The following is a 24,971-nucleotide window of genomic DNA, read 5'->3' as shown; positions in this document are numbered from 1 at the left end:
GGATATGGGTGGGATTAGTGTGGGATATGTGTGGGATTAATGTGAGGACGGGTGGGATTAGAGTGGGGGACGGGTGGGATTAATGTGGGGACGGGTGGGAGTAATGTGAGGACGGGTGGGTTAGTGTGGGGTATGGGTGGGATTAGTGTGGGGACGGGTGGGATTAATATGGGGGACGGGTGGGTTAGTGTGGGGGACGGGTGGGATTAATGTGGGGGACGGGTGGGATTAATGTGGGGGACGGCTGGGTTAGTGTGGGGTATGGGTGGGATTAGTGTGGGGTATGGGTGGGATTAGTGTGGGGTCGGGTGGATTAGTGTGGGGACGGGTGGGATTAGTGTGGGGAACGGGTGGGATTAATGTGAGGACGGGTGGGATTAGAGTGGGGGACGGGTGGGATTAGTGTGAGGACGGGTGGGTTTAGTGTGGGGACGGGTGGGATTAATCTGAGGACGGGTGGGATTAATGTGAGGACGGGTGGGATTAGTGTGGGGACGGGTGGGATTAGTGTGGGGGACGGGTGGGATTAGTGTGGGGGACGGGTGGGATTAGTGTGGGGGACGGGTGTGATTAATGTGAGTACGTGTGGGATTAGAGTGGGGTATGGGTGGGATTAGTGTGGGGACGGGTGGGATTAATGTGGGGGACGGGTGGGTTAGTTTCGGGTATGGGTGGGATTAGAGTGGGGGACGGGTGGGATTAATGTGGGGGACGGGTGGGTTAGTGTGGGGTATGGGTGGGATTAATGTGGGGGATGGGTGGGATTAGTGTGGGGGATGGGTGGGATTAGTGTGGGGGACGGGTGAGATTAGTGTGGGGGACGGGTGGGATTAGTGTGGGGGACGGGTGGGATTAGAGACGGGGACGGGTGGGATTAATGTGGGTATAGGTGGGATTAGTGTGGGGGACGGGTGGGATTAATGTGGGGTATGGGTGGGATTAGTGTGGGGGACGAGTGGGATTAATGTGGGGTACGGTTGGGATCAGAGTGGGGGACAGGTGGGATTAATGTGGGGGACGGGTGGGATTAATGTGGGGTATGGGTGGGATTAATGTGGGGGATGGGTGGGATTAGTGTGGAGGACGGGTGGGTTAGAGTGGGGTATGGGTGGGATTAGTGTGGGGGACGGGTGGGATTAATGTGAGGACGGGTGGGATTAGTGTGGGGACGGGTGGGATTAATGTGGCGACGGGTGGGATTAACATGAGGACGGTTGGGTTAGTGTGGGGTATGGGTGGGATTAGTGTGGGGACGGGTGGGATTAATGTGGGGGACGGATGGGTTAGTGTGGGGGATGGGTGGGTTAGTGTGGGGGATGGGTGGGTTAGTGTGGGGTATGGGTGGGATTAGTGTGGGGGACGGGTGGGATTAATGTGAGGACGGGTGGGATTAGTGTGGGGACGGGTGGGATTAATCTGAGGACGGGTGGGATTAATCTGAGGACGGGTGGGATTAGAGTGGGGGACGGGTGGGATTAGTGTGGGGACGGGTGGGATTAGAGTGGGGGACGAGTGGGTTAGTGTGGGGTATGGGTGGGATTACTGTGGGGACGGGTGGGATTAATGTGGGGGACGGGTGGGATTAGTGTGGGGGACGGGTGAGATTAGTGTGGGGGACGGGTGGGATTAATGTGGGGGACGGGTGGGATTAGAGACGGGGACGGGTGGGATTAATGTGGGTATAGGTGGGATTAGGGTGGGGGACGGGTGGGATTAGTGTGGGGGATGGGTGGGATTAATGTGGGGGACGGGTGGAATTAATGTGGGGGACGGGTGGGTTAGTGTGGGGGACGGGTGGGATTAGTGTGGGGACGGTTGGGATTAAAGTGGGGGACGGGTGGGATTAGAGTGGGGGACGGGTGGGATTAGTGTGGGGGACGGGTGGGATTAGTGTGGGGGACGGGTGGGATTAATGTGGGGACGGGTGGGATTAGAGGGGACGGGTGGGATTAGAGTGTGGGACGGGTGGGATTAGTGTGGGGGACGGGTGGGATTAGTGTGGGGGACGGGTGGGATTAGTGTGGGGGACGGGTGGGATTAATGTGGGGGACGGGTGGGTTAGTGTGGGGGACGGGTGGGATTAGTGTGGGGGACGGGTGGGATTAATGTGGGGGACGGGTGGGTTAGTGTGGGGGATGGGTGGGTTAGTGTGGGGGATGGGTGGATTAGTGTGGGGGATGGGTGGATTAGTGTGGGGGATGGGTGGGATTAGTGTGGGGACGGGTGGGATTAGTGTGGGGACGGGTGGGATTAATGTGAGGACGGGTGGGTTAGTGTGGGGTATGGGTGGGATTAGTGTGGGGACGGGTGGGATTAATGTGGGGGATGGGTGGGTTAGTGTGGGGCATGGGTGGGATTAGTGTGGGATATGTGTGGGATTAATGTGAGGACGGGTGGGATTAGAGTGGGGGACGGGTGGGATTAATGTGGGGACGGGTGGGTTAGTGTGGGGTATGGGTGGGTTAGTGTGGGGACGGGTGGGATTAATGTGGGGGACGGGTGGGATTAATGTGGGGGATGGCTGTGTTAGTGTGGGGTATGGGTGGGATTAGTGTGGGGGACGGGTGGATTAGAGTGGGGACGGGTGGGATTAGTGTGGGGAACGGGTGGGATTAATGTGGGGGACGGGTGGGTTAGTGTGGGGGACGGGTGGGTTAGTGTGGGGGATGGGTGGATTAGTGTGGGGGATGGGTGGATTAGTGTGGGGTGTAGGTGGGATTAATGTGGGGACGGGTGGGATTAATGTGGGGGATGGGTGGGATTAGTGTGAGGACGGGTGGGTTAGTGTGGGGTATGGGTGGGATTAGTGTGGGGAACGGGTGGGATTAATGTGAGGACGGGTGGGATTAGTGAGGGGACGGGTGGGATTATTGTGGGGGACGGGTGGGATTAGTGTGGGGGACGGGTGGGATTAGTGTGGGGGACGGGTGGGATTAGTGTGGGGACGGGTGGGATTAGAGTGGGGGACGGGTGGGTTAGTGTGGGGTATGGGTGGGATTACTGTGGGGACGGGTGGGATTAATGTGGGGGACGGGTGGGATTAGTGTGGGGGACGGGTGAGATTAGTGTGGGGGACGGGTGGGATTAATGTGGGGGACGGGTGTGATTAGAGACGGGGACGGGTGGGATTAATGTGGGTATAGGTGGGATTAGGGTGGGGGACGGGTGGGATTAGTGTGGGGGATGGGTGGGATTAATGTGGGGGACGGGTGGGATTAATGTGGGGGACGGGTGGGTTAGTGTGGGGGACGGGTGGGATTAGTGTGGGGACGGTTGGGATTAAAGTGGGGGACGGGTGGGATTAGAGTGGGGGACGGGTGGGATTAGTGTGGGGGACGGGTGGGATTAATGTGGGGACGGGTGGGATTAGAGGGGACGGGTGGGATTAGAGTGTGGGACGGGTGGGATTAGTGTGGGGGACGGGTGGGATTAGTGTGGGGGACGGGTGGGATTAGTGTGGGGGACGGGTGGGATTAATGTGGGGGACGGGTGGGTTAGTGTGGGGGACGGCTGGGATTAGTGTGGGGGACGGCTGGGATTAATGTGGGGGACGGGTGGGTTAGTGTGGGGGACGGGTGGGTTAGTGTGGGGGATGGGTGGATTAGTGTGGGGGATGGGTGGATTAGTGTGGGGGATGGGTGGGATTAGTGTGGGGACGGGTGGGATTAGTGTGGGGACGGGTGGGATTAATGTGAGGACGGGTGGGTTAGTGTGGGGTATGGGTGGGATTAGTGTGGGGACGGGTGGGATTAATGTGGGGGATGGGTGGGTTAGTGTGGGGCATGGGTGGGATTAGTGTGGGATATGTGTGGGATTAATGTGAGGACGGGTGGGATTAGAGTGGGGGACGGGTGGGATTAATGTGGGGACGGGTGGGTTAGTGTGGGGTATGGGTGTGTTAGTGTGGGGACGGGTGGGATTAGTGTGGGGACGGGTGGGATTAATGTGGGGGACGGGTGGGTTAGTGTGGGGTATGGGTGGGTTAGTGTGGGGGACGGGTGGGATTAATGTGGGGGACGGGTGGGATTAATGTGGGGGATGGCTGGGTTAGTGTGGGGTATGGGTGGGATTAGTGTGGGGGACGGGTGGATTAGAGTGGGGACGGGTGGGATTAGTGTGGGGAACGGGTGGGATTAATGTGAGGACGGGTGGGATTAGAGTGGGGGACGGGTGGGATTAGTGTGAGGACGGGTGGGTTTAGTGTGAGGACGGGTGGGTTAGTGTGGGGTGTAGGTGGGATTAATGTGGGGACGGGTGGGATTAATGTGGGGGATGGGTGGGATTAGTGTGAGGACGGGTGGGTTAGTGTGGGGTATGGGTGGGATTAGTGTGGGGGACGGGTGGGATTAATGTGAGGACGGGTGGGATTAGTGAGGGGACGGGTGGGATTATTGTGGGGGACGGGTGGGATTAGTGTGGGGGACGGGTGGGATTAGTGTGGGGGACGGGTGGGATTAATGTGAGTACGGGTGGGATTAGTGTGGGGACGGGTGGGATTAATGTGGGGGACGGGTGGGTTAGTTTCGGGTATGGTTGGGATTAGAGTGGGGGACGGGTGGGATTAATGTGGGGGACGGTGGGATTAGAGTGGGGGACGGGTGAGATTAATGTGGGGGACGGGTGGGATTAGAGTGGGGTACGGGTGGGATTAGTGTGGGGACGGGTGGGATTAGTGTGGGGGACGGGTGGGATTAGTGTGGGGGACGGGTGGGATTAGTGTGGGGGACAGGTGGGATTAGTGTGGGGGACGGGTGGGATTAGTGTGGGGGACGGGTGGGATTAATGTGAGTACGGGTGGGATTAGAGTGGGGTAGGGGTGGGATTAGTGTGGGGACGGGTGGGTTAGTGTGGGGGACGGGTGGGTTAGTGTGGGGGATGGGTGGGATTAGTGTGGGGGACGGGTGGGATTAATGTGGGGTATGGGTGGGATTAATGTGGGGGACGGGTGGGATTAGTGTGGGGGACGGGTGGGATTAGTGTGGGGGACGGGTGGGATTAGTGTGGGGGACGGGTGGGATTAGAAACGGGGACGGGTGGGATTAATGTGGGTATAGGTGGGATTAGTGTGGGGGACGGGTGGGATTAATGTGGGGTATGGGTGGGATTAATGTGGGGTAGGGGTGGGATTAGTGTGGGGGACGAGTGGGATTAATGTGGGGTACGGGTGGGATCAGAGTGGGGGACAGGTGGGATTAATGTGGGGGACGGGTGGGATTAATGTGGGGGACAGGTTGGTTAGTGTGGGGGACGGGTGGGTTAGTGTGGGGGACGGGTGGGTTAGTGTGGGGGACGGGTGGGATTAGAGTGGGGGACGGGTGAGATTAGAGTGGGGGACGTGTGAGATTAGAGTGGGGGACGGGTGAGATTAGAGTGGGGGACGGGTGAGATTAGAGTGGGGGACGGGTGAGATTAGAGTGGGGGACGGGTGAGATTAGAGTGGGGGACGGGTGGGATTAACGTGGGAATGTCTTTTCACAACCTGCACTCCGCTGGAGGAATGACTCCAGCTCTTCTGAACCTCTAGACACTCACCCTGCAGACAAAACACTCGGGGTGCCAGAGCAGGTTGAGGGCAGAGATGTAGTTGTCGGTAATGGCCTTCCCACATCCATGGCAACGGGAGGCAAACATTTCGTAGAAGTCCTGCCGACAGTAGGCCTTGCCTTCCCGCTCGTGGAAACCTGTGGAGAGGAGGCGGGGGAGAAGAGTTAGAGGGTGATCCCTCCACAACAAAATAACCTCCTCCCCTCACAAACGAGAAAATCTGCAGATGCTGAAAACCAAAGTAATAAAACAAAATGCTGGAGGAACTCGATGGACAGTCGATGTTTCAGGCCAAGACTCTTCATCAGATCTCCTGCATTTGGTGTCCATAACCCTCTCCTCTCCCCCTCCATCACCTCTTCCTTCCTCTACACCCCTCCTCATCTCAGTTACCCCTTACCATCTCAGTTACCCTTTCCCTCCCTTATACCCCACCGTCTCCATGATCTCTACCACACCCACCCTCTCCCCATTGCCATACTCACCCTCAGGACCGAAGGAGCAGCCACACTTCATGCAGCAGAAGTGTTCTGGGTGCCAGTTCCGATCAAGTGCAGTCACCATTTTCTGTTGAAGGGAAGGTGCAGAGGCAGAATGAACAGGGTGTTACCCCTCCCCTCTCCCTTCATCTCTATACTCTCCCTCCCTTCCCCTTTCTCACCCTCGGCCTCCTGCTCATCTTCCCTCCATCATTTCCCTTACCTCTCCCTCCGCCTCCTGGCCTTCCAATTCCTCTCTCCCTTCCCTACCTTTCCCTGTGACTTCTTTCTCTCTCTCCCTCAGTTTCCTCTTTCTAACTCCTCCTCCTTCTCCCCCATCCCCCCCCAGCACTCACATCCATGATGGGCTGTTTGCAGTCGGCACAGCGGGGGGAGAACAGCTCCCAGTAATCCTGCTCACAGTAGGGCAGGCCTTCCTTCTCAAAGAAGTTCCTGCCCCCGATCTCCACCTGGCAGTGGGTGCAGACAAAATGTTCAGGGTGCCAGGTCTGGCCCAGCGCGGTCACCATCTGCAGACGGACAGCGGAAAGGGAGCATGTCAGTCCAGGAGGGAAGGTGGGCCACGTCATTGTGACATATTCACACAGGAAATCCCAATCTTAGCCATATGACATGTTTACATAGGAAATCCCCATTCACACCTGGGTAACATGACATGTTTACACAGGAAATCCCAATCTTAGTCATATGACATGTTTACATAGGAAATCCCCATTCACACCTGGGTAACATGACATGTTTACATAGGAAATCCCCATTCACACCTTGGTAACATGACATGTTTACATAGGAAATCCCCATTCACACCTGGGTAACATGACATGTTTATATAGGAAATCCCCATTCACACCTTGGTAACATGACATGTTTACATAGGAAATCCCCATTCACACCTGGGTAACATGACATGTTTACATAGGAAATCCCCATTCACACCTCAGTAACATGACACAGAAAATCCCTATTAAGACCATAAAGAATAGAAGTAGAATTGGGTCATTTGGACCATTCCATCATGGCTGAATTACTATCCCTGCCTGTAACCTTTGACACCCTTATGAATCAAGAACCTCTCAACCTCTACTTTAAATACACCCAGTGACTTTGCCTCCACAGTTGTCTGGCAACTATTTCCTCAGATTCACTATTCTCTGGCTAAAGAAATTCCTCATCTCTGTTCTAAAGGGGAATCTGTGTGCTTGGGTCATGGCATCCGTTTCATCATGTGAGACCATGGATTTGCACCTTGGAAGGTTTCCAGGGCGCAGGCCTGAGCAGGGTTGTATGGGAGACCGGCAGTCGCCCAAGCTGCAGGCCTTCCCCTCTCCATGCCACCGACGTTGTCCAAGGGAAGGGCACTAGGACCCAAGCAGCTTAGCACTGGTGTCGTCGCAGAGCAATGTGTTGTTAAGTGCCTTGCTCAAGGACACAACGCGTTGCCTTAGCTGAGGCTCGAACCAGTGACCTTCAGATCACTAGACCGATGCCTTATCCACGAGGCCACGCGCCAACACTTCGGATGTCCCTTGATGTCCACTCTATCTGGGCTTCAGTGAGATCACCCCACACCCATTCTTCTGAACGCCAATGAGTACAGGCTCAGAGTAATCAAATGCTGCTCATATGTTAAGCCTTTCATTTCCAGACTCATTCTCATAAACCTTCTCTGGGCCCACTCTAATGCTAGCAAATTCTTTCTTGGATAAGGGGTCCACAACTGCAAACAACACTCCACACACAGTCTGATCAATGCCTTATAAAGCCTCAGCATTACATCCTTGCCTTTATATTCTAGACATCCATTTGCCTTCCTTATCAGAAACTCAACCTACAAGTTAACCTTTAGGAAATAGACAATAGGTGCAGAAGTAGACCATTCGGCACATTGAGCCTGCACCACCATTTTGAGATAATGGCTGATCATCTACTATCAATACCCGGTTCCTGCCTTGTCCCCATATCCCTTGATTCCCCTATCCATAAGATACCTATCTAGCTCCTTCTTGAAAGCATCCAGAGAATTGGCCTCCACTACCTTCCAAGATAGTGCATTCCAGACCCCCACAACTCTCTGGGAGAAGAAGTTTTTCCTTAACTCTGTCCTAAATGACCTACCCTTTATTCTCAAACCGTGCCCTCTGGTACTGGACTTTCCCAGCATCTGGAACATATTTCCTGCCTCTATCTTGTCCAATCCCTTAATAATCTTATATGTTTCAATCAGATCTCCTCTCAATCTCCTTAATTCCAGCATGTACAAGCCCAGTCTCTCTAACCTCTCTGCGTAGGACAGTCCAGACATCCCAGGAATTAACCTCGTGAATCTACGCTGCACTTCCTCTACAACCAGGATGTCCTTCCTTAACCCTGGAGACCAAAACTGTACACAATACTCCAGGTGTGGTCTCACCAGGGCTCTGTACAAATGCAAGAGGATTTCCTTGCTCTTGTACTCAATTCCCTTTGTAATAAAGGCCAACATTCCATTAGCCTTCTTCATTGCCTGCTGCACTTGCTCATTCACCTTCATTGACTGATGAACAAGGACTCCTAGATATCTTTGTATTTTTCCCTTACCTAACTCGTTCAGATAATAATCTGCCTTCCTGTTCTTACTCCCAAAGTGGATATCCTCACACTTATTCACATTAAACGTCATCTGCCAAGTATCTGCCCACTCACCCAGCCTATCCAAGTCACCCTGAATTCTCCTAACATCCTCATCACATGTCACACAAATCCTGGACAAGGATTTGCACATCTGTTTTCCAAATTTTCTCCCCGTTTAGACTACACTTCCCTATGCTGTATTCCATCTGCCCATTCTCCTAATCTGACTCACTGAAGTCTTCCTGCTTCCACAGCACCTTCTGCGATTCACCTATCTGTGTATCATCTGTGAACTTCTCCACAAAGCCATCAATTCTGTCATCCAAATCATTGACATAACATGAAAAGAAGTGATCCCAACACCGACCCCTGTGGAACACCACTGGTCACCAGCAAAAGCCAAAAAGCCCCCTTTTTGCCTCGTGCCAGTTAGCCAATCTTCTATCCATTGCTAGAACCTGTAAACCCAGGTAAACAACATCATTTGATCAACATCCTTTGTCTATCCTGCCTGTAGTTTTCCTCGAAGAATTCCAACAGATTTGTCAGGCAAGATTGCCCACAGGAGATCATGCTGACTTCAGCTTGTTTTATCATGTGATTCCAATATCTTCCCAACCGCTGAAGACAGGTGAGCTGGCCTATAATTTGCCTGTCATTTGTTTCCCTTGCTTCCTAGACAGTGGGGTGACATTTGTAATTTTCCAGTCCTTTGGAACCATTCCATTTCCTTGTTAACATGACATGTTTACATAGGAAATCCACATTCACACCTCAATAATATGACATATTTACATAAGACATTGGCAGCCTCAATTCAGTCATGTGACATATTTGCATAGGAAATCCCTATTAATATCTCAGTCATGTGACTTGTTTACGTAGGAAATTCCTATCGCACCATTGTAATGTATCATAGTTACACAGGAAATTCCCATTCACTCCTCAATAACATGACATATTTCCATAGGAAATCTCCAGTCCCACCTTGGTCATGTGACAAACTTACATAGGAAATCCCTATCAACCCCTCAATCACATGGCAGTTGCATAGGAATTCCCCATTAACAACTTCTACATCGGATCTCCACATTCACGCCAATATCCCTACTAACAACAGCTCAATCACGTGACTTGTTTGCACAGGAAGTCCCTGATGCACACCTCAATAACAAGTTTATAAAGGAACGTTCGGATAGCTCTTGGATCTCTCTGGAATGTGACAGCGATTGGGCATCACGCCCCAACAGGAAGCATTGATTTCCTGACCTGTGATCACACCCCTCCAAGTCCCCCTTACCTGCCCTACGATGGGCTTCCTGCAGGCTGTACAACTCCCCTTAGGCACAGTCGACACTCCCTGCTGGAGCAGGTTCGACTGAAGTTTCCCCAGCATGTCGTCCAGGTTCCCATCCACGGAGTCCGTCTGTCTGGCTGCGACGGGGTCTCCGGAGACGGCAGACACCCTCGTCTGTGCTGCTGGCTGAGCAGGTGGCTGGAGCAGGTGAAAAGAGGGAGGGGAGCAGGGTGAGCAAGGGGAGGAGGGAGAGGGGGGCATTAAGGAGATAGAGATGGAGTGACATAGAGAGACAGAGATGGGGGGGAGAGATAGGAAGGGGAGGGGGTTTGAGAGAGTGGGAGAAAGAAATTAGGGGCAGAGTCAGTGAGAGAGAAAGGACAGAAAGAGGGGAATGGGAGGATGAAGTGGATAGAGCAAGAGAGAGAAGGTGGGAGTGTAGAAAGAATGGGAGAAGAGGAGGTGAGAGTGGGTAAGGGTGGGAAGTAGTAGAGAGGCGCAGATGGGGAAGGGAAGTGTTACAGTGGGAAGAGAAGGGACCGGGGAGGGGGGGTGAAAATAGGAAGAGGAGAGGAAGAAAAGTCAGCCTAATAAAACAACAACTTCAGTACAAAAGAGGAACTGGCGTGCAGATTCAGGGAGACGTCTGTAGAATTGAGGTTTTGGAAGCCGGAATCCCGGGTTGTTAAACAGGATAGAGGCTGAAGGGAACTGTGTGTGGGAATTGTGTGGTGTATTGGGATGGAGAGCCTCCCACCCAACTTGGGAGAGCTTCTATCTTAGGGGGAGAGGGGCAGAAGAAGCTGCTGAGTTGGGATAGCTGGAATTCTGGGGTTCAAACTCACTGTGCTGTGAATCTTGAAGTCTGACAGCGACGCCATGAGTCTATCCAGCTCCAGCGTGGCGGAAGTGGCCGAGGTCTTCGGCTCTGGGAGCGGAACGGTATGTCTGGAGAGGGAGCGAGATGACACTTTCACATAAAAATTCCTCTTCAACCCTCTCTCCGCCCAGTAGCATAGCATGTTTACATAGAAAATCGCCATTCACACCTCAGTAACATGACAGGGAGAAAAAAAATCCATATTCCTACCTTGGAAGCATGACATGTTTACATAAGGAATGCTCATTCACATCTTGGTCACGTTACATGTTTACATAGGAAATCTTTATTCACACCCCAGTATTGTAGTACATTTACAAAGGAAATCCCTCTTCTAAATGTTGACAACAGGATTTGCAATAGGCAACAATCATTCACATTGAATGCGATACCTGGATTGTGGAAATCCAGACTGAAGGCAGTTATTATCCCAGGACTGTCAACCCAACTCACGTGATCACAGGCTGCTCATTCCCCATAACTGCCTTGGACTCCAGCCCTGATGGCAACTGCTTCCCGATGTGTCCCGTATCCACTAGGCCTGGGCCAGCCTCCTTCTGGGGCTCTGGGCTCAGGGGGGATGTTTCTGTCGATATACCTGGAGGGAACTGGGCCAGGATTTCATCTGGAAGAGAGATAGTGATCAGAAATTAAGCCCTGATTAGAAATAATCACAGCCCCCATCCTTTGAAGAGGTGTCTAACGGGGAACTGAAGATGCATCGGAAAAGACAGAGAGAAACATAATCCTGAGGACTTTTTGACAGTCCAGTAAGCAGGGAGTGCAAGTATTTAGTGAAGGTTGAAAGAAACATTTATATACCTGATGGGTTTTCGACAGACGACTAAGCAGGGAAAGCAAAATAACCAGGAGAACTCAGAGAATGTGATGGTTTATCAGGAGAGGGACTGAAATTACAGTTCCGGAGGTTGTATCTCAGTTCCACCGGGGAACCGGTGATAGCCCCACTCTCCTTATTCAAGGAGCGGGACAGACCAGAGAAGGGCGACTGGACCAGATAGGCAGGGCTTGTATCAGCTGTGGGGAGGGAGGGGACTGGTCTGAAATGTCTCTGATCCCCATGGATCTCAGCAGAGTGGGGTGTGCGCAGGAATTCTTGGACTGGGTGGAGCAAAAGGAGAGACTGATTTGTCCATTTGTGACAGAAATGAGGGGAGATTTACAAAATTATGGCGAGCATAGACGTATGCAGCGACTAGGAAACACCTACTGCCAGAGGACATGCATTCAAGCCCAGGTGGCTGGGGGGTCACTTCAAAGATGTATGGTGCAAGTTCCTTTTGCCACACAGAGCGCTGGTACCTGGAATGAGCTGCCAGGGGTGGTGGTGGAGGCAACTATGATAGAGGTGTTTAGAGATTCTCAGACAGGCAGGGAATGGAGGAGTACGGACACTGTGTAGACAAAAGGGATTAGGGATGGGAACAAGAGAAGGAGGGAGAGGGGGAAGGGGCTTGAGAGTGGTGGGGTGGGGGAGGCAGAGAAGGAAAAGGAAGGGGAAGATGTGAGGGAGAGAGGGGAGGAAATAGGAAGGGGGATAGAAGGGGAAAGGAAGGTGGAATGGGGAAGGGAACAAGAAGGGGATAGGGAGGGGCAGGGGGAATGTGAGAGAGGGAGGGGTGGGGGAGTGAAAGGGTAAAATATGAGGGTGTGAGGAGAGTGAAGGAGGAAGAGGGGGAAAGAGAGGGGAGAGTGTGGGGATGGGGCAGAGCAGGGTTGAGGAAAGGGGAAGTGAGGAACTAACCTGTAATGCTGCTCTGTGTCCTGTTGAGCTCCTGCAACAGCTGGTCCAGCTCGGAAAGGCCACTCCCCACCATGGTGGAAGTGCTGGTGCCGGGCCCCTCCCTGGTCTTCGGCTTGCAGACAGTGCTGTGACAGGGCAGCGGGAGGTGGAGGGGAGAGGTCAGAGGTGGGGAGGAGTCGTGCAGAGAACCTGAGCAGGCCTGGATGGGCTAGTCCCTATGGCCCCCTGGACCATATCCCCATCAAAGCTGTCCCAGTTTTCCTACTGACACTACTCCCATTTCATTGCCCAACGTTCACCGAGTCACAGAACACAGAAATATCTGATCCGTGCTGGACCCATTTGCCCCTGTTTGGCCCCTCTAAACCTTTCCCATCCTGGTACCTGTCCAAGTGCCTTTAAAAGTTATTGATGCCGTTAATGTCCCTGCTTCAACCACCCCCTCTGGCAGCTCGTTCCATATGCAGACCACCCTCTGGGTGAAAATGTTGCCCCCACGTTTCTATTAAATCTCTCCCCTCTCAACGAATCCTGTGCCCTCTGGTTCCTGATTGCCCAACCCTGGGGAAAAGACGGTGTGCATTCACTCGATCGATGTCCCTCATGATTTTATACACCTCTGTAAGAACAACCCTCACTCCCATACTCCAAGTCTCCACCTGCCCAACCTCTCTCCATAATTCAATCTCTCAAGTCCCGACAGCATCCTCGTAAATCTCTGCACTCTCCAGCTTCGTGGCATCTCTCCCATCACCGGGCGACAAGACTGACCTCAATGCTCCAAGTGTGGACTCGCCGACATCTTGTAACCTCCCAGCTCCTGTACTCGGAGTCCCGCATGTCAAATACCTTCTTCACCTCCGTCTACCTGTTCCTCAGGGAACCGTGCGCCTGTACCCCAAGTTCCTCTGTTCAAAAGGCGATGCCTCAAAAAGGCAGCTTCCATTAAGGACCCCTATCACACAAGACATGATCTCTTCTCATTGCTACCATCAAGGAGATGGTACAGGAGCCTGAAGACACACACTCAATGGTTTCAGAACAGCTTCTTCCCCTCCGCCATCAGATTTCTGAATGGGCAATGAACCCACATACACTAACTTCTTTCACTTTTTTAAAAAAATTATTCCTTTTTGTGCAACTTATTTAATGTAATTATTTTTTATTGTATTTTATAGTTTATCATGCAGTGTACTGTACTGCCGCTGGAAAACAAAGTATTTCACGCCAAATGCCAGTGATATTAAACTTGAATCTAATTCTGATTCAACACTCAACAGGGCCCCACCATTCACTGTGAGACTCCTGGCCTGAACTTGTCTTCCAAGAGTACAACCCCTCACATTTACCCAAAATAAATGCCATGACCTTATACAGGGGCAGAGCATCAGCAGGGGATTGTATAAGGGGTGCACGTATATCTTCCCTGGGGTAGGGGAGAACAGATCGGAGACAGCCAGGGACATGGTTCCCTGACAGTAGTGTCACAGGTAGACAGGGCAGGGAAGGAGACGTTTGGCCAGCTGGCCTTCATTCGACAGGGCACTGAGTACAGGAGTTGGGATGTCTGGTCACAGCTCTACAAGATGTCGGTGAGACCACACGGTGAGCAGTTCTGCGGGATGTTCCCGGGATATCAGGAGAGACGGGACAGGGCTGGGACCGTTTTCCCTGGGGTAAGAAACTGAGCTGTAAAACCACAAGGGGTGTGGATAAGCTTGGATGGTCACAGTCTCTCTCCCACCGGGGAGGGGAGTCTCAAACGAGAGGGCACTTGTTTAAGGTGAGAGGGGAAAGGTTTAAAGGGGCAGTTTGCCACACAGAAGATGAGGAGGATATGAAACGAGCTGCCAGAGGAAGTGGGAGAGGCAGCTACAATTAAAAGACACTTGGACAAGGTCATGGGAAGTGCGGAGACTTTGGAGGGACAGGGGCAGGCAAATGAGAAGATCAGGAAGGCACCTTGGTCGGTACAGGAGAGTTGGGCTGAAGGACCTGTTTCTCTGCTGTTGGACTCGAGGCAAAGAGTTGGGAAGAGTTGTGAGGTGGGCTAAGATATTAAAAATGAACCTTAACTCAGGAAATGTCGGATATCTCACAATATCCTGTCAGATAATCCTGCATCCTTCCTGAACTTTCTTCTGGGGTGTGAGGGAGACACTGAAATAACAATAACAGGGAATCCTGGTACCAGACACTCGACACACCAACCCTCCCACTCCAACCCCACCCCTGGGCACCAGGAATCAAAAACACCGTCCTCTCTCTACTCCCCACAGCCTCCCCCCCCCCCCAGGACTGGGCATCAGACACACCGTCCTCTATCTACTCCCCACACCCCCCCAGGACTGGGCATCAGACACACCGTCCTCTATCTACTCCCCACACCCCCCCAGGACTGGGCATCGGACACACCGTCCTCTCTCTACTCCCCACACCCCCCCCAGGACTGGGCATCGGACACACCGTCCTCTCCCTACTCCCCACACCCCCACAGGACTGGGCATCGGACACACCGTCCTCTCTCTACTCCCCCACCCCCCAGGACTGGGCATCGGACACACCGTCCTCTCTCTACTCCCCACACCCCCCCAGGACTGGGCATCGGACACACTGTACTCTCTCTACTCCCCCCCCCCCCAGGACTGGGCATCGGACACACCGTCCTCTCTCTACTCCCCCCCCCCCAGGACTGGGCATCAGACACACCGTCCTCTCTCTACTCCCCACACACCCCCAGGACTGGGCATCGGACACACCGTCCTCTCTCTACTCCCCACACCCCCCCAGGACTGGGCATCAGACACACCGTCCTCTCTCTACTCCCCACACCCCCCCAGGACTGGGCATCGGACACACTGTACTCTCTCTACTCCCCCCCCCCCCAGGACTGGGCATCGGACACACCGTCCTCTCTCTACTCCCCGCCCCCCCACCCCAGGACTGGGCATCGGACACACCGTCCTCTCTCTACTCCCCACACCCCCCCAGGACTGGGCATCAGACACACCGTCCTCTCTCTACTCCCCACACCCCCCCAGGACTGGGCATCGGACACACTGTACTCTCTCTACTCCCCCCCCCCCCAGGACTGGGCATCGGACACACCGTCCTCTCTCTACTCCCCACACACCCCCAGGACTGGGCATCGGACACACCGTCCTCTCTCTACTCCCCACACCCCCCCAGGACTGGGCATCGGACACACCGTCCTCTCTCTACTCCCCACACCCCCCCAGGACTGGGCATCGGACACACCGTCCTCTCTCTACTCCCCACACCCCCCCAGGACTGGGCATCGGACACACCGTCCTCTCTCTACTCCCCACACCCCCCCAGGACTGGGCATCGGACACACCGTCCTCTCTCTACTCCCCACACACCCCCAGGACTGGGCATCAGACACACCGTCCTCTCTCTACTCCCCACACCACCCCAGGACTGGGCATCAGACACACCGTCCTCTCTCTACTCCCCACACCCCCCCAGGACTGGGCATCGGACACACCGTCCTCTCTCTACTCCCCACACCCCCCCCCAGGACTGGGCATCGGACACACCGTCCTCTCTCTACTCCCTCCCCCCCCCACCCCAGGACTGGGCATCAGACACACCGTCCTCTCTCTACTCCCCACACCCCCCCAGGACTGGGCATCGGACACACCGTCCTCTTTCTACTCCCCACACCCCCCCCAGGACTGGGCATCGGACACACGGTCCTCTCTCTACTCCCCACACCCCCCCAGGACTGGGCATCGGACACACCGTCCTCTCTCTACTCCCCACACCCCCCCAGGACTGGGCATCGGACACACCGTCCTCTCTCTACTCCCCACCCCCCCAGGACTGGGCATCGGACACACCGTCCTCTCTCTACTCCCCACACCCCCCCAGGACTGGGCATCGGACACACCGTCCTCTCTCTACTCCCCACACCCCCCCAGGACTGGGCATCGGACACACCGTCCTCTTTCTACAACCCCCCCCCAGGACTGGGCAACGGACACACCGTCCTCTCTCTACTCCCCCCCCCCCCAGGACTGGGCATCTGACACACCGTCCTCTCTCTACTCCCCTCCCCCAGGACTGGGCATCGGACACATCGTCCTCTCTCTACTCCCCTCCCCCCCAGGACTGGGCATCGGACACACCGTCCTCTCTCTACTCCCCACACCCCCCCAGGACTGGGCATCGGACACACCGTCCTCTTTCTACAACCCCCCCCCAGGACTGGGCATCGGACACACCGTCCTCTCTCTACTCCCCCCCCCCCAGGACTGGGCATCTGACACACCGTCCTCTCTCTACTCCCCTCCCCCCCAGGACTGGGCATCGGACACACCGTCCTCTCTCTACTCCCCACACCCCCCCAGGACTGGGCATCGGACACACCGTCCTCGCTCTACTCCCCACACCCCCCCAGGACTGGGCATCGGACACACCGTCCTCTCTCTACACCCCACACCCCCCCAGGACTGGGCATCGGACACACCGTCCTCTCTCTACTCCCTCCCCCCCATTCCCCCCCCCCAGGACTGGGCATCAGACACACCGTCCTCTCTCTACTCCCCCCCCCCCAGGACTGGGCATCAGACACACCGTCCTCTCTCTACTCCCCTCCCCCCCAGGACTGGGCATCGGACACACCGTCCTCTCTCTACTCCCCACACCCCCCCAGGACTGGGCATCGGACACACCGTCCTCTCTCTACTCCCCACACCCCCCCCAGGACTGGGCATCGGACACACCGTCCTCTCTCTACTCCCCCCCCCCAGGACTGGGCATCAGACACACCGTCCTCTCTCTACTCACCCCCACCCCAGGACTGGGCATCAGACACACCGTCCTCTCTCTACTCCCCACCCCCCCAGGACTGGGCATCGGACACACCGTCCTCTCTCTACTCCCCACACCACTCCCCCCAGGACTGGGCATCGGACACACCGTCCTCTCTCTACTCCCCCCCCCCAGGACTGGGCATCGGACACACCGTCCTCTCTCTACTCCCCGCCCCCCCAGGACTGGGCATCAGACACACCGTCCTCTATCTACTCCCCACCCCCCCAGGACTGGGCATCGGACACACCGTCCTCTCTCTACTCCCCCCCCCCCAGGACTGGGCATCAGACACACCGTACTCTCTCTACTCACCCCCACCACCCCCAGGACTGGGCATCAGACACACCGTCCTCTCTCTACTCCCTCCCCCCCAGGACTGGGCATCAGACACGCCGTCCTCTCTCTACTCCCTCCCCCCCAGGACTGGGCATCAGACACGCCGTCCTCTCTCTACTCACCCCCACCCCAGGACTGGGCATCAGACTCACCGTCCTCTCTCTACTCCCCACACCCCCCCAGGACTGGGCATCGGACACACCGTCCTCTCTCTACTCCCCCCCCCAAGGACTGGGCATCAGACACACCGTCCTCTCTCTAATCCCCACACCCCCCCAGGACTGGGCATCAGACACACCGTCCTCTCTCTACTCCCCACCCCCCCCCCAGGACTGGGCATCGGACACACCGTCCTCTCTCTAATCCCCACACCCCCCCAGGACTGGGCATCGGACACACCGTCCTCTCTCTACTCCCCACACCCCCCCCCCAAGGACTGGGCATCAGACACACCGTCCTCTCTCTAATCCCCACACCCCCCCAGGACTGGGCATCAGACACACCGTCCTCTCTCTACTCCCCACCCCCCCCCCAGGACTGGGCATCGGACACACCGTCCTCTCTCTACTCCCCACACCCCCCCCCCAGGACTGGGCATCGGACACACCGTCCTCTCTCTACTCCCCACACCACCCCCAGGACTGGGCATCGGACACACCGTCCTCTCCCTACTCCCCACACCCCCCCAGGACTGGGCATCGGACACACCGTCCTCTCTCTACTCCCCACACCCCCCCAGGACTGGGCATCGGACACACCGTCCTCTCTCTACTCCCCACACCCCCCCAGGACTGGGCATCGGACACACCGTCCTCTCTCTACTCCCCACACACCCCCAGGACTGGGCATCGGACACACCGTCCTCTCTCTACTCCCCACACCCCCCCCCCCCCAGGACTGGGCATCGGACACACCGTCCTCTTTCTACTCCCCACACCCCCCCAGGACTGGGCATCGGACACACCGTCCTCTCTCTAATCCCCACACCCCCCCAGGACTGGGCATCGGACACACCGTCCTCTCTCTACTCACCCCCACCCCAGGACTGGGCATCAGACACACCGTCCTCTCTCTACTCCCCTCCCCCAGGACTGGGCATCAGACACACCGTCCTCTCTCTACTCCCCACCCCCCCCCAGGACTGGGCATCGGACACACCGTCTTCTCTCTACTCCCCACACCCCCCCAGGACTGGGCATCGGACACACCGTCCTCTCTCTACTCCCCCCCCCCAGGACTGGGCATCGGACACATCGTCCTCTCTCTACTCCCCCCCCCCCCACCCCAGGACTGGGCATCAGACACACCGTCCTCTCTCTACTCCCCACACCCCCCCAGGACTGGGCATTGGACACACCGTCCTCTCTCTACTCCCCACCCCCCCCCAGGACTGGGCATCGGACACACCGTCCTCTCTCTACTCCCCACACCCCCCCAGGACTGGGCATCGGACACACCGTCTTCTCTCTACTCCCCACACCCCCCCAGGACTGGGCATTGGACACACCGTCCTCTCTCTACTCCCCACACCCCCCCAGGACTGGGCATCAGACACACCGTCCTCTCTCTACTCCCCACACCCCCCCAGGACTGGGCATCAGACACACCGTCCTCTCTCTACTCCCCACACCCCCCCAGGACTGGGCATTGGACACACCGTCCTCTCTCTACTCCCCACCCCCCCCCAGGACTGGGCATCGGACACACCGTCCTCTCTCTACTCCCCACACACCCCCAGGACTGGGCATCGGACACACCGTCCTCTCTCTACTCCCCACACACCCCCAGGACTGGGCATCGGACACACCGTCCTCTCTCTACTCACCCCCACCCCAGGACTGGGCATCAGACACACCGTCCTCTCTCTACTCCCCACACACCCCCCAGGACTGGGCATCGGACACACCGTCCTCTCTCTACTCCCCACACACCCCCAGGACTGGGCATCGGACACACCGTCCTCTCTCTACTCCCCACACACCCCCAGGACTGGGCATCGGACACACCGTCCTCTCTCTACTCCCCTCCCCCCCAGGACTGGGCATCGGACACACCGTCCTCTCTCTACTCCCCACACCCCCAGGACTGGGCATCGGACACACCGTCCTCTCTCTACTCCCCACCCCCCCCCAGGACTGGGCATCGGACACACCGTCCTCTCTCTAATCCCCACACCCCCCAGGACTGGGCATCAGACACACCGTCCTCTCCCTACTCCCCTCCCCCCCAGGACTGGGCATCGGACACACCGTCCTCTCTCTACTCCCCTCCCCCCCAGGACTGGGCATCGGACACACCGTCCTCTCTCTACTCCCCACACCCCCAGGACTGGGCATCGGACACACCGTCCTCTCTCTAATCCCCACACCCCCCCCAGGACTGGGCATCGGACACACCGTCCTCTTTCTACTCCCCACACCCCCCCAGGACTGGGCATCTGACACACCGTCCTCTCTCTACTTCCCACACCCCCCCAGGACTGGGCATCGGACACACCGTCCTCTCTCTACTCCCCCCCCCAAGGACTGGGCATCGGACACACCGTTCTCTCTCTACTCCCCCCCCCAGGACTGGGCATCGGACACACCGTCCTCTCTCTACTCCCCACACCCCCCCAGGACTGGGCATCGGACACACCGTCCTCTCTCTACTCCCCCCCCCCAGGACTGGGCATCAGACACACCGTCCTCTGTCTACTCCCCACACCCCCCCCAGGACTGGGCATCGGACACACCGTCCTCTCTCTACTCCCCACACCCCCCCAGGACTGGGCATCGGACACACCGTCCTCTCTCTACTCCCCACACCCCCCCAGGACTGGGCATCGGACACACCGTCCTCTCTCTACTCCCCACACCCCCCCAGGACTGGGCATCAGACACACCGTCCTCTTTCTACAACCCCCCCCCAGGACTGGGCATCGGACACATCGTCCTCTCTCTACTCCCCCCTCCCCCAGGACTGGGCATCGGACACACCGTCCTCTCTCTACTCCCCACACCACCCCTAAGACTGGGCATCAGACACACCGTCCTCTCTCTACTCCCCACACCCCCCCCAGGACTGGGCATCAGACACACCGTCCTCTCTCTACTCACCCCACCCCAGGACTGGGCATCGGACACACCGTCCTCTCTCTACTCCCCTCACCCCCCCAGGACTGGGCATCTGACACACCGTCCTCTCTCTACTCCCACTCCCACACCCCCCAGGACTGGGCATCTGACACACCGTCCTCTCTCTACTCCCTCCCCCCCATTCCCCCCCCCCAGGACTGGGCATCAGACACACCGTCCTCTCTCTACTCACCCCCACCCCCAGGACTGGGCATCAGACACACCGTCCTCGCTCTACTCCCCACACCCCCCAGGACTGGGCATCGGACACACCGTCCTCTCTCTACTCCCCACACACCCACAGGACTGGGCATCGGACACACCGTCCTCTCTCTACTCCCCTCACCCCCCCAGGACTGGGCATCGGACACATCGTCCTCGCTCTACTCCCCACACCCCCCAGGACTGGGCATCGGACACACCGTCCTCTCTCTACTCCCCACACCCCCCCAGGACTGGGCATCGGACACATCGTCCTCGCTCTACTCCCCACACACCCACAGGACTGGGCATCGGACACACCGTCCTCTCTCTACTCCCCACACCCCCCCAGGACTGGGCATCGGACACACCGTCCTCTCTCTAATCCCCACACCCCCCCAGGACTGGGCATCAGACACACCGTCCTCTCTCTACTCCCCACACCCCCCCAGGACTGGGCATCGGACACACTGTACTCTCTCTACTCCCCACACCCCCCCCAGGACTGGGCATCGGACACACTGTACTCTCTCTACTCCCCACACCCCCCCCCAGGACTGGGCATCGGACACACCGTCCTCGCTCTACTCCCCACACCCCCCCCAGGACTGGGCATCGGACACATCGTCCTCTCTCTACTCACCGGGCATCGGACACATCGTCCTCGCTCTACTCCCCACACCCCCCCAGGACTGGGCATCAGACACACCGTCCTCTCTCTACTCCCTCCCCCCCAGGACTGGGCATCAGACACACCGTCCTCGCTCTACTCCCCACACCCCCCAGGACTGGGCATCGGACACACCGTCCTCTCTCTACTCCCCACACCCCCCAGGACTGGGCATCGGACACACCGTCCTCTCTCTACTCCCCACACCCCCCCAGGACTGGGCATCAGACACACCGTCCTCTCTCTACTCCCCACACCCCCCCAGGACTGGGCATCTGACACACCGTCCTCTCTCTACTCCCTCCCCCCCATTCCCCCCCCCCCCAGGACTGGGCATCAGACACACCGTCCTCTCTCTACTCACCCCCACCCCAGGACTGGGCATCAGACACACCGTCCTCTCTCTACTCCCCACACCCCCCCCCCAGGACTGGGCATCGGACACACCGTCTTCTCTCTACTCCCCACACCCCCCCCAGGACTGGGCATCGGACACACGGTCCTCTCTCTACTCCCCACACCCCCCCAGGACTGGGCATCGGACACACCGTCCTCTCTCTACTCCCCACCCCCAGGACTGGGCATCGGACACACGGTCCTCTCTCTACTCCCCACACCCCCCCAGGACTGGGCATCGGACACACGGTCCTCTCTCTACTCCCCACACCCCCCCAGGACTGGGCATCGGACACACCGTCCTCTCTCTACTCCCCACCCCCCCAGGACTGGGCATCGGACACACCGTCCTCTCTCTACTCCCCACACCCCCCCAGGACTGGGCATCGGACACACCGTCCTCTCTCTACTCCCCACCCCCCCAGGACTGGGCATCGGACACACCGTCCTCTCTCTACTCCCCACACCCCCCCAGGACTGGGCATCGGACACACCGTCCTCTCTCTACTCCCCACACCCCCCCAGGACTGGGCATCGGACACACCGTCCTCTCTCTACTCCCCACACACCCCCACGACTGGGCATCAGACACACCGTCCTCTCTCTACTCCCCCCCCCCAGGACTGGGCATCGGACACACCGTCCTCTCTCTACTCCCCCCCCCCAGGACTGGGCATCAGACACACCGTCCTCTATCTACTCCCCACCCCCCCAGGACTGGGCATCGGACACACCGTCCTCTTTCTACTCTCCCCCCCCCCCAGGACAGGGCATCGGACACACCGTACTCTCTCTACTCCCTCCCCCCCAGGACTGGGCATCAGACACACCGTCCTCTCTCTACTCCCTCCCCCCCAGGACTGGGCATCAGACACGCCGTCCTCTCTCTACTCCCTCCCCCCCAGGACTGGGCATCAGACACGCCGTCCTCTCTCTACTCACCCCCACCCCTGGACTGGGCATCAGACACACCGTCCTCTCTCTAATCCCCACACCCCCCCAGGACTGGGCATCAGACACACCGTCCTCTCTCTACTCCCCACACCCCCCAAGGACTGGGCATCAGACACACCGTCCTCTCTCTACTCCCCACACCCCCAGGACTGGGCATCAGACACACCGTCCTCTCTCTAATCCCCACACCCCCCCAGGACTGGGCATCGGACACACCGTCCTCTTTCTACTCCCCACACCCCCCCCCAGGACTGGGCATCGGACACACTGTCCTCTCTCTACTCCCCACACCCCCCCAGGACTGGGCATCGGACACACCGTCCTCTCTCTACTCCCCCCTCCCCCAGGACTGGGCATCGGACACACCGTCCTCTCTCTACTCCCCACACCCCCCCAGGACTGGGCATTGGACACACCGTCCTCTCTCTACTCACCCCCACCCCAGGACTGGGCATCAGACACACCGTCCTCTCTCTACTCCCCACCCCCCCAGGACTGGGCATCGGACACACCGTCCTCTCTCTACTCCCCCCCCCCCAAGGACTGGGCATCAGACACACCGTCCTCTCTCTACTCCCCACACCCCCCCAGGACTGGGCATCGGACACACCGTCCTCTCTCTACTCCCCACACCCCCACAGGACTGGGCATCGGACACACTGTCCTCTCTCTACTCCCCCCCCCCAGGACTGGGCATCAGACACACCGTCCTCTCTCTACTCCCCACACCCCCCCAGGACTGGGCATCGGACACACCGTCCTCTCTCTACTCCCCCCCCACCCCAGGACTGGGCATCAGACACACCGTCCTCTCTCTACTCCCCACAGCACTCCCCCCAGGACTGGGCATCGGACACACCGTCCTCTCTCTACTCCCCACACCCCCCCCAGGACTGGGCATCGGACACACCGTCCTCTCTCTACTCCCCACACCCCCCCCCAGGACTGGGCATCAGACACACCGTCCTCTCTCTGCTCCCTCCCCCCCATTCCCCCCCCCCAGGACTGGGCATCAGACACACCGTTCTCTCTCTACTCCCCACACCCCCTCCAGGACTGGGCATCGGACACACCGTCTTCTCTCTACTCCCCACACCCCCCACAGGACTGGGCACCGGACACACCGTCCTCTCTCTACACCCCCCCCCCCCAGGACTGGGCATCGGACACACCGTCTTCTCTCTACTCCCCACACCCCCCACAGGACTGGGCACCGGACACACCGTCCTCTCTCTACTCCCCTCCCCCAGGACTGGGCATCGGACACACGGTTCTCTCTCTACTCCCTCCCCCCCATTCCCCCCCCCCAGGACTGGGCATCAGACACACCGTCCTCTCTCTACTCCCCACACCCCCAGGACTGGGCATCGGACACACCGTCCTCTCTCTACTCCCTCCCCCCCCATCCCCCCCCCCAGGACAGGGCATCGGACACACCGTCCTCTCTCTACTCCCTCCCCCCCCATCCCCCCCCCCCAGGACTGGGAATCGGACACACCGTCCTCTCTCTACTCCCCACACCCCCCACAGGACTGGGCATCAGACACACCGTCCTCTCTCTACACCCCACACCCCCCAGGACAGGGCATCAGACACACCGTCCTCTCTCTACTCCCCACACCCCCCCAGGACTGGGCATCGGACACACCGTCCTCTCTCTACACCCCACACCCCCCAGGACAGGGCATCAGACACACCGTCCTCTCTCTACTCCCCACACCCCCCAGAACAGGGCATCAGACACACCGTCCACTCTCTACTCCCCACACCCCCACAGGACTGGGCATCAGACACACCGTCCTCTCTCTACACCCCACACCCCCCAGGACAGGGCATCAGACACACCGTCCTCTCTCTACTCCC

At 57.7% G+C, this 24,971-nt stretch overlaps 1 protein-coding gene across 1 annotated transcript in view; it reads right to left on the bottom strand.

Annotated features, from left to right (window-relative positions):
• LOC132383224 (paxillin-like) overlaps nucleotides 1-14,802 on the bottom strand; it is a 32,617-nt gene extending 17,815 nt beyond the window's left edge. The window contains exons 1-7 of the mRNA XM_059954131.1: nucleotides 12,597-14,802; nucleotides 11,285-11,456; nucleotides 10,797-10,899; nucleotides 9,955-10,149; nucleotides 6,380-6,553; nucleotides 6,030-6,111; nucleotides 5,533-5,681 (exon numbers count right to left, since the gene is read on the bottom strand). Of these exons, the coding sequence (XP_059810114.1) occupies nucleotides 5,533-5,681; nucleotides 6,030-6,111; nucleotides 6,380-6,553; nucleotides 9,955-10,149; nucleotides 10,797-10,899; nucleotides 11,285-11,456; nucleotides 12,597-12,669 (948 nt within the window). The 5' untranslated portion in view covers nucleotides 12,670-14,802. The remainder of the gene's footprint in view (nucleotides 1-5,532; nucleotides 5,682-6,029; nucleotides 6,112-6,379; nucleotides 6,554-9,954; nucleotides 10,150-10,796; nucleotides 10,900-11,284; nucleotides 11,457-12,596) is intronic.
• Nucleotides 14,803-24,971: the final 10,169 nt, after the last annotated feature.

The sequence above is a fragment of the Hypanus sabinus genome, chromosome 29, assembly GCF_030144855.1.
Source record: "Hypanus sabinus isolate sHypSab1 chromosome 29, sHypSab1.hap1, whole genome shotgun sequence".
Taxonomy (NCBI): domain Eukaryota; kingdom Metazoa; phylum Chordata; class Chondrichthyes; order Myliobatiformes; family Dasyatidae; genus Hypanus; species Hypanus sabinus.
Note: the sequence above shows the minus strand (reverse complement) of the source record. Positions and strands in the feature narration are given on the sequence as shown.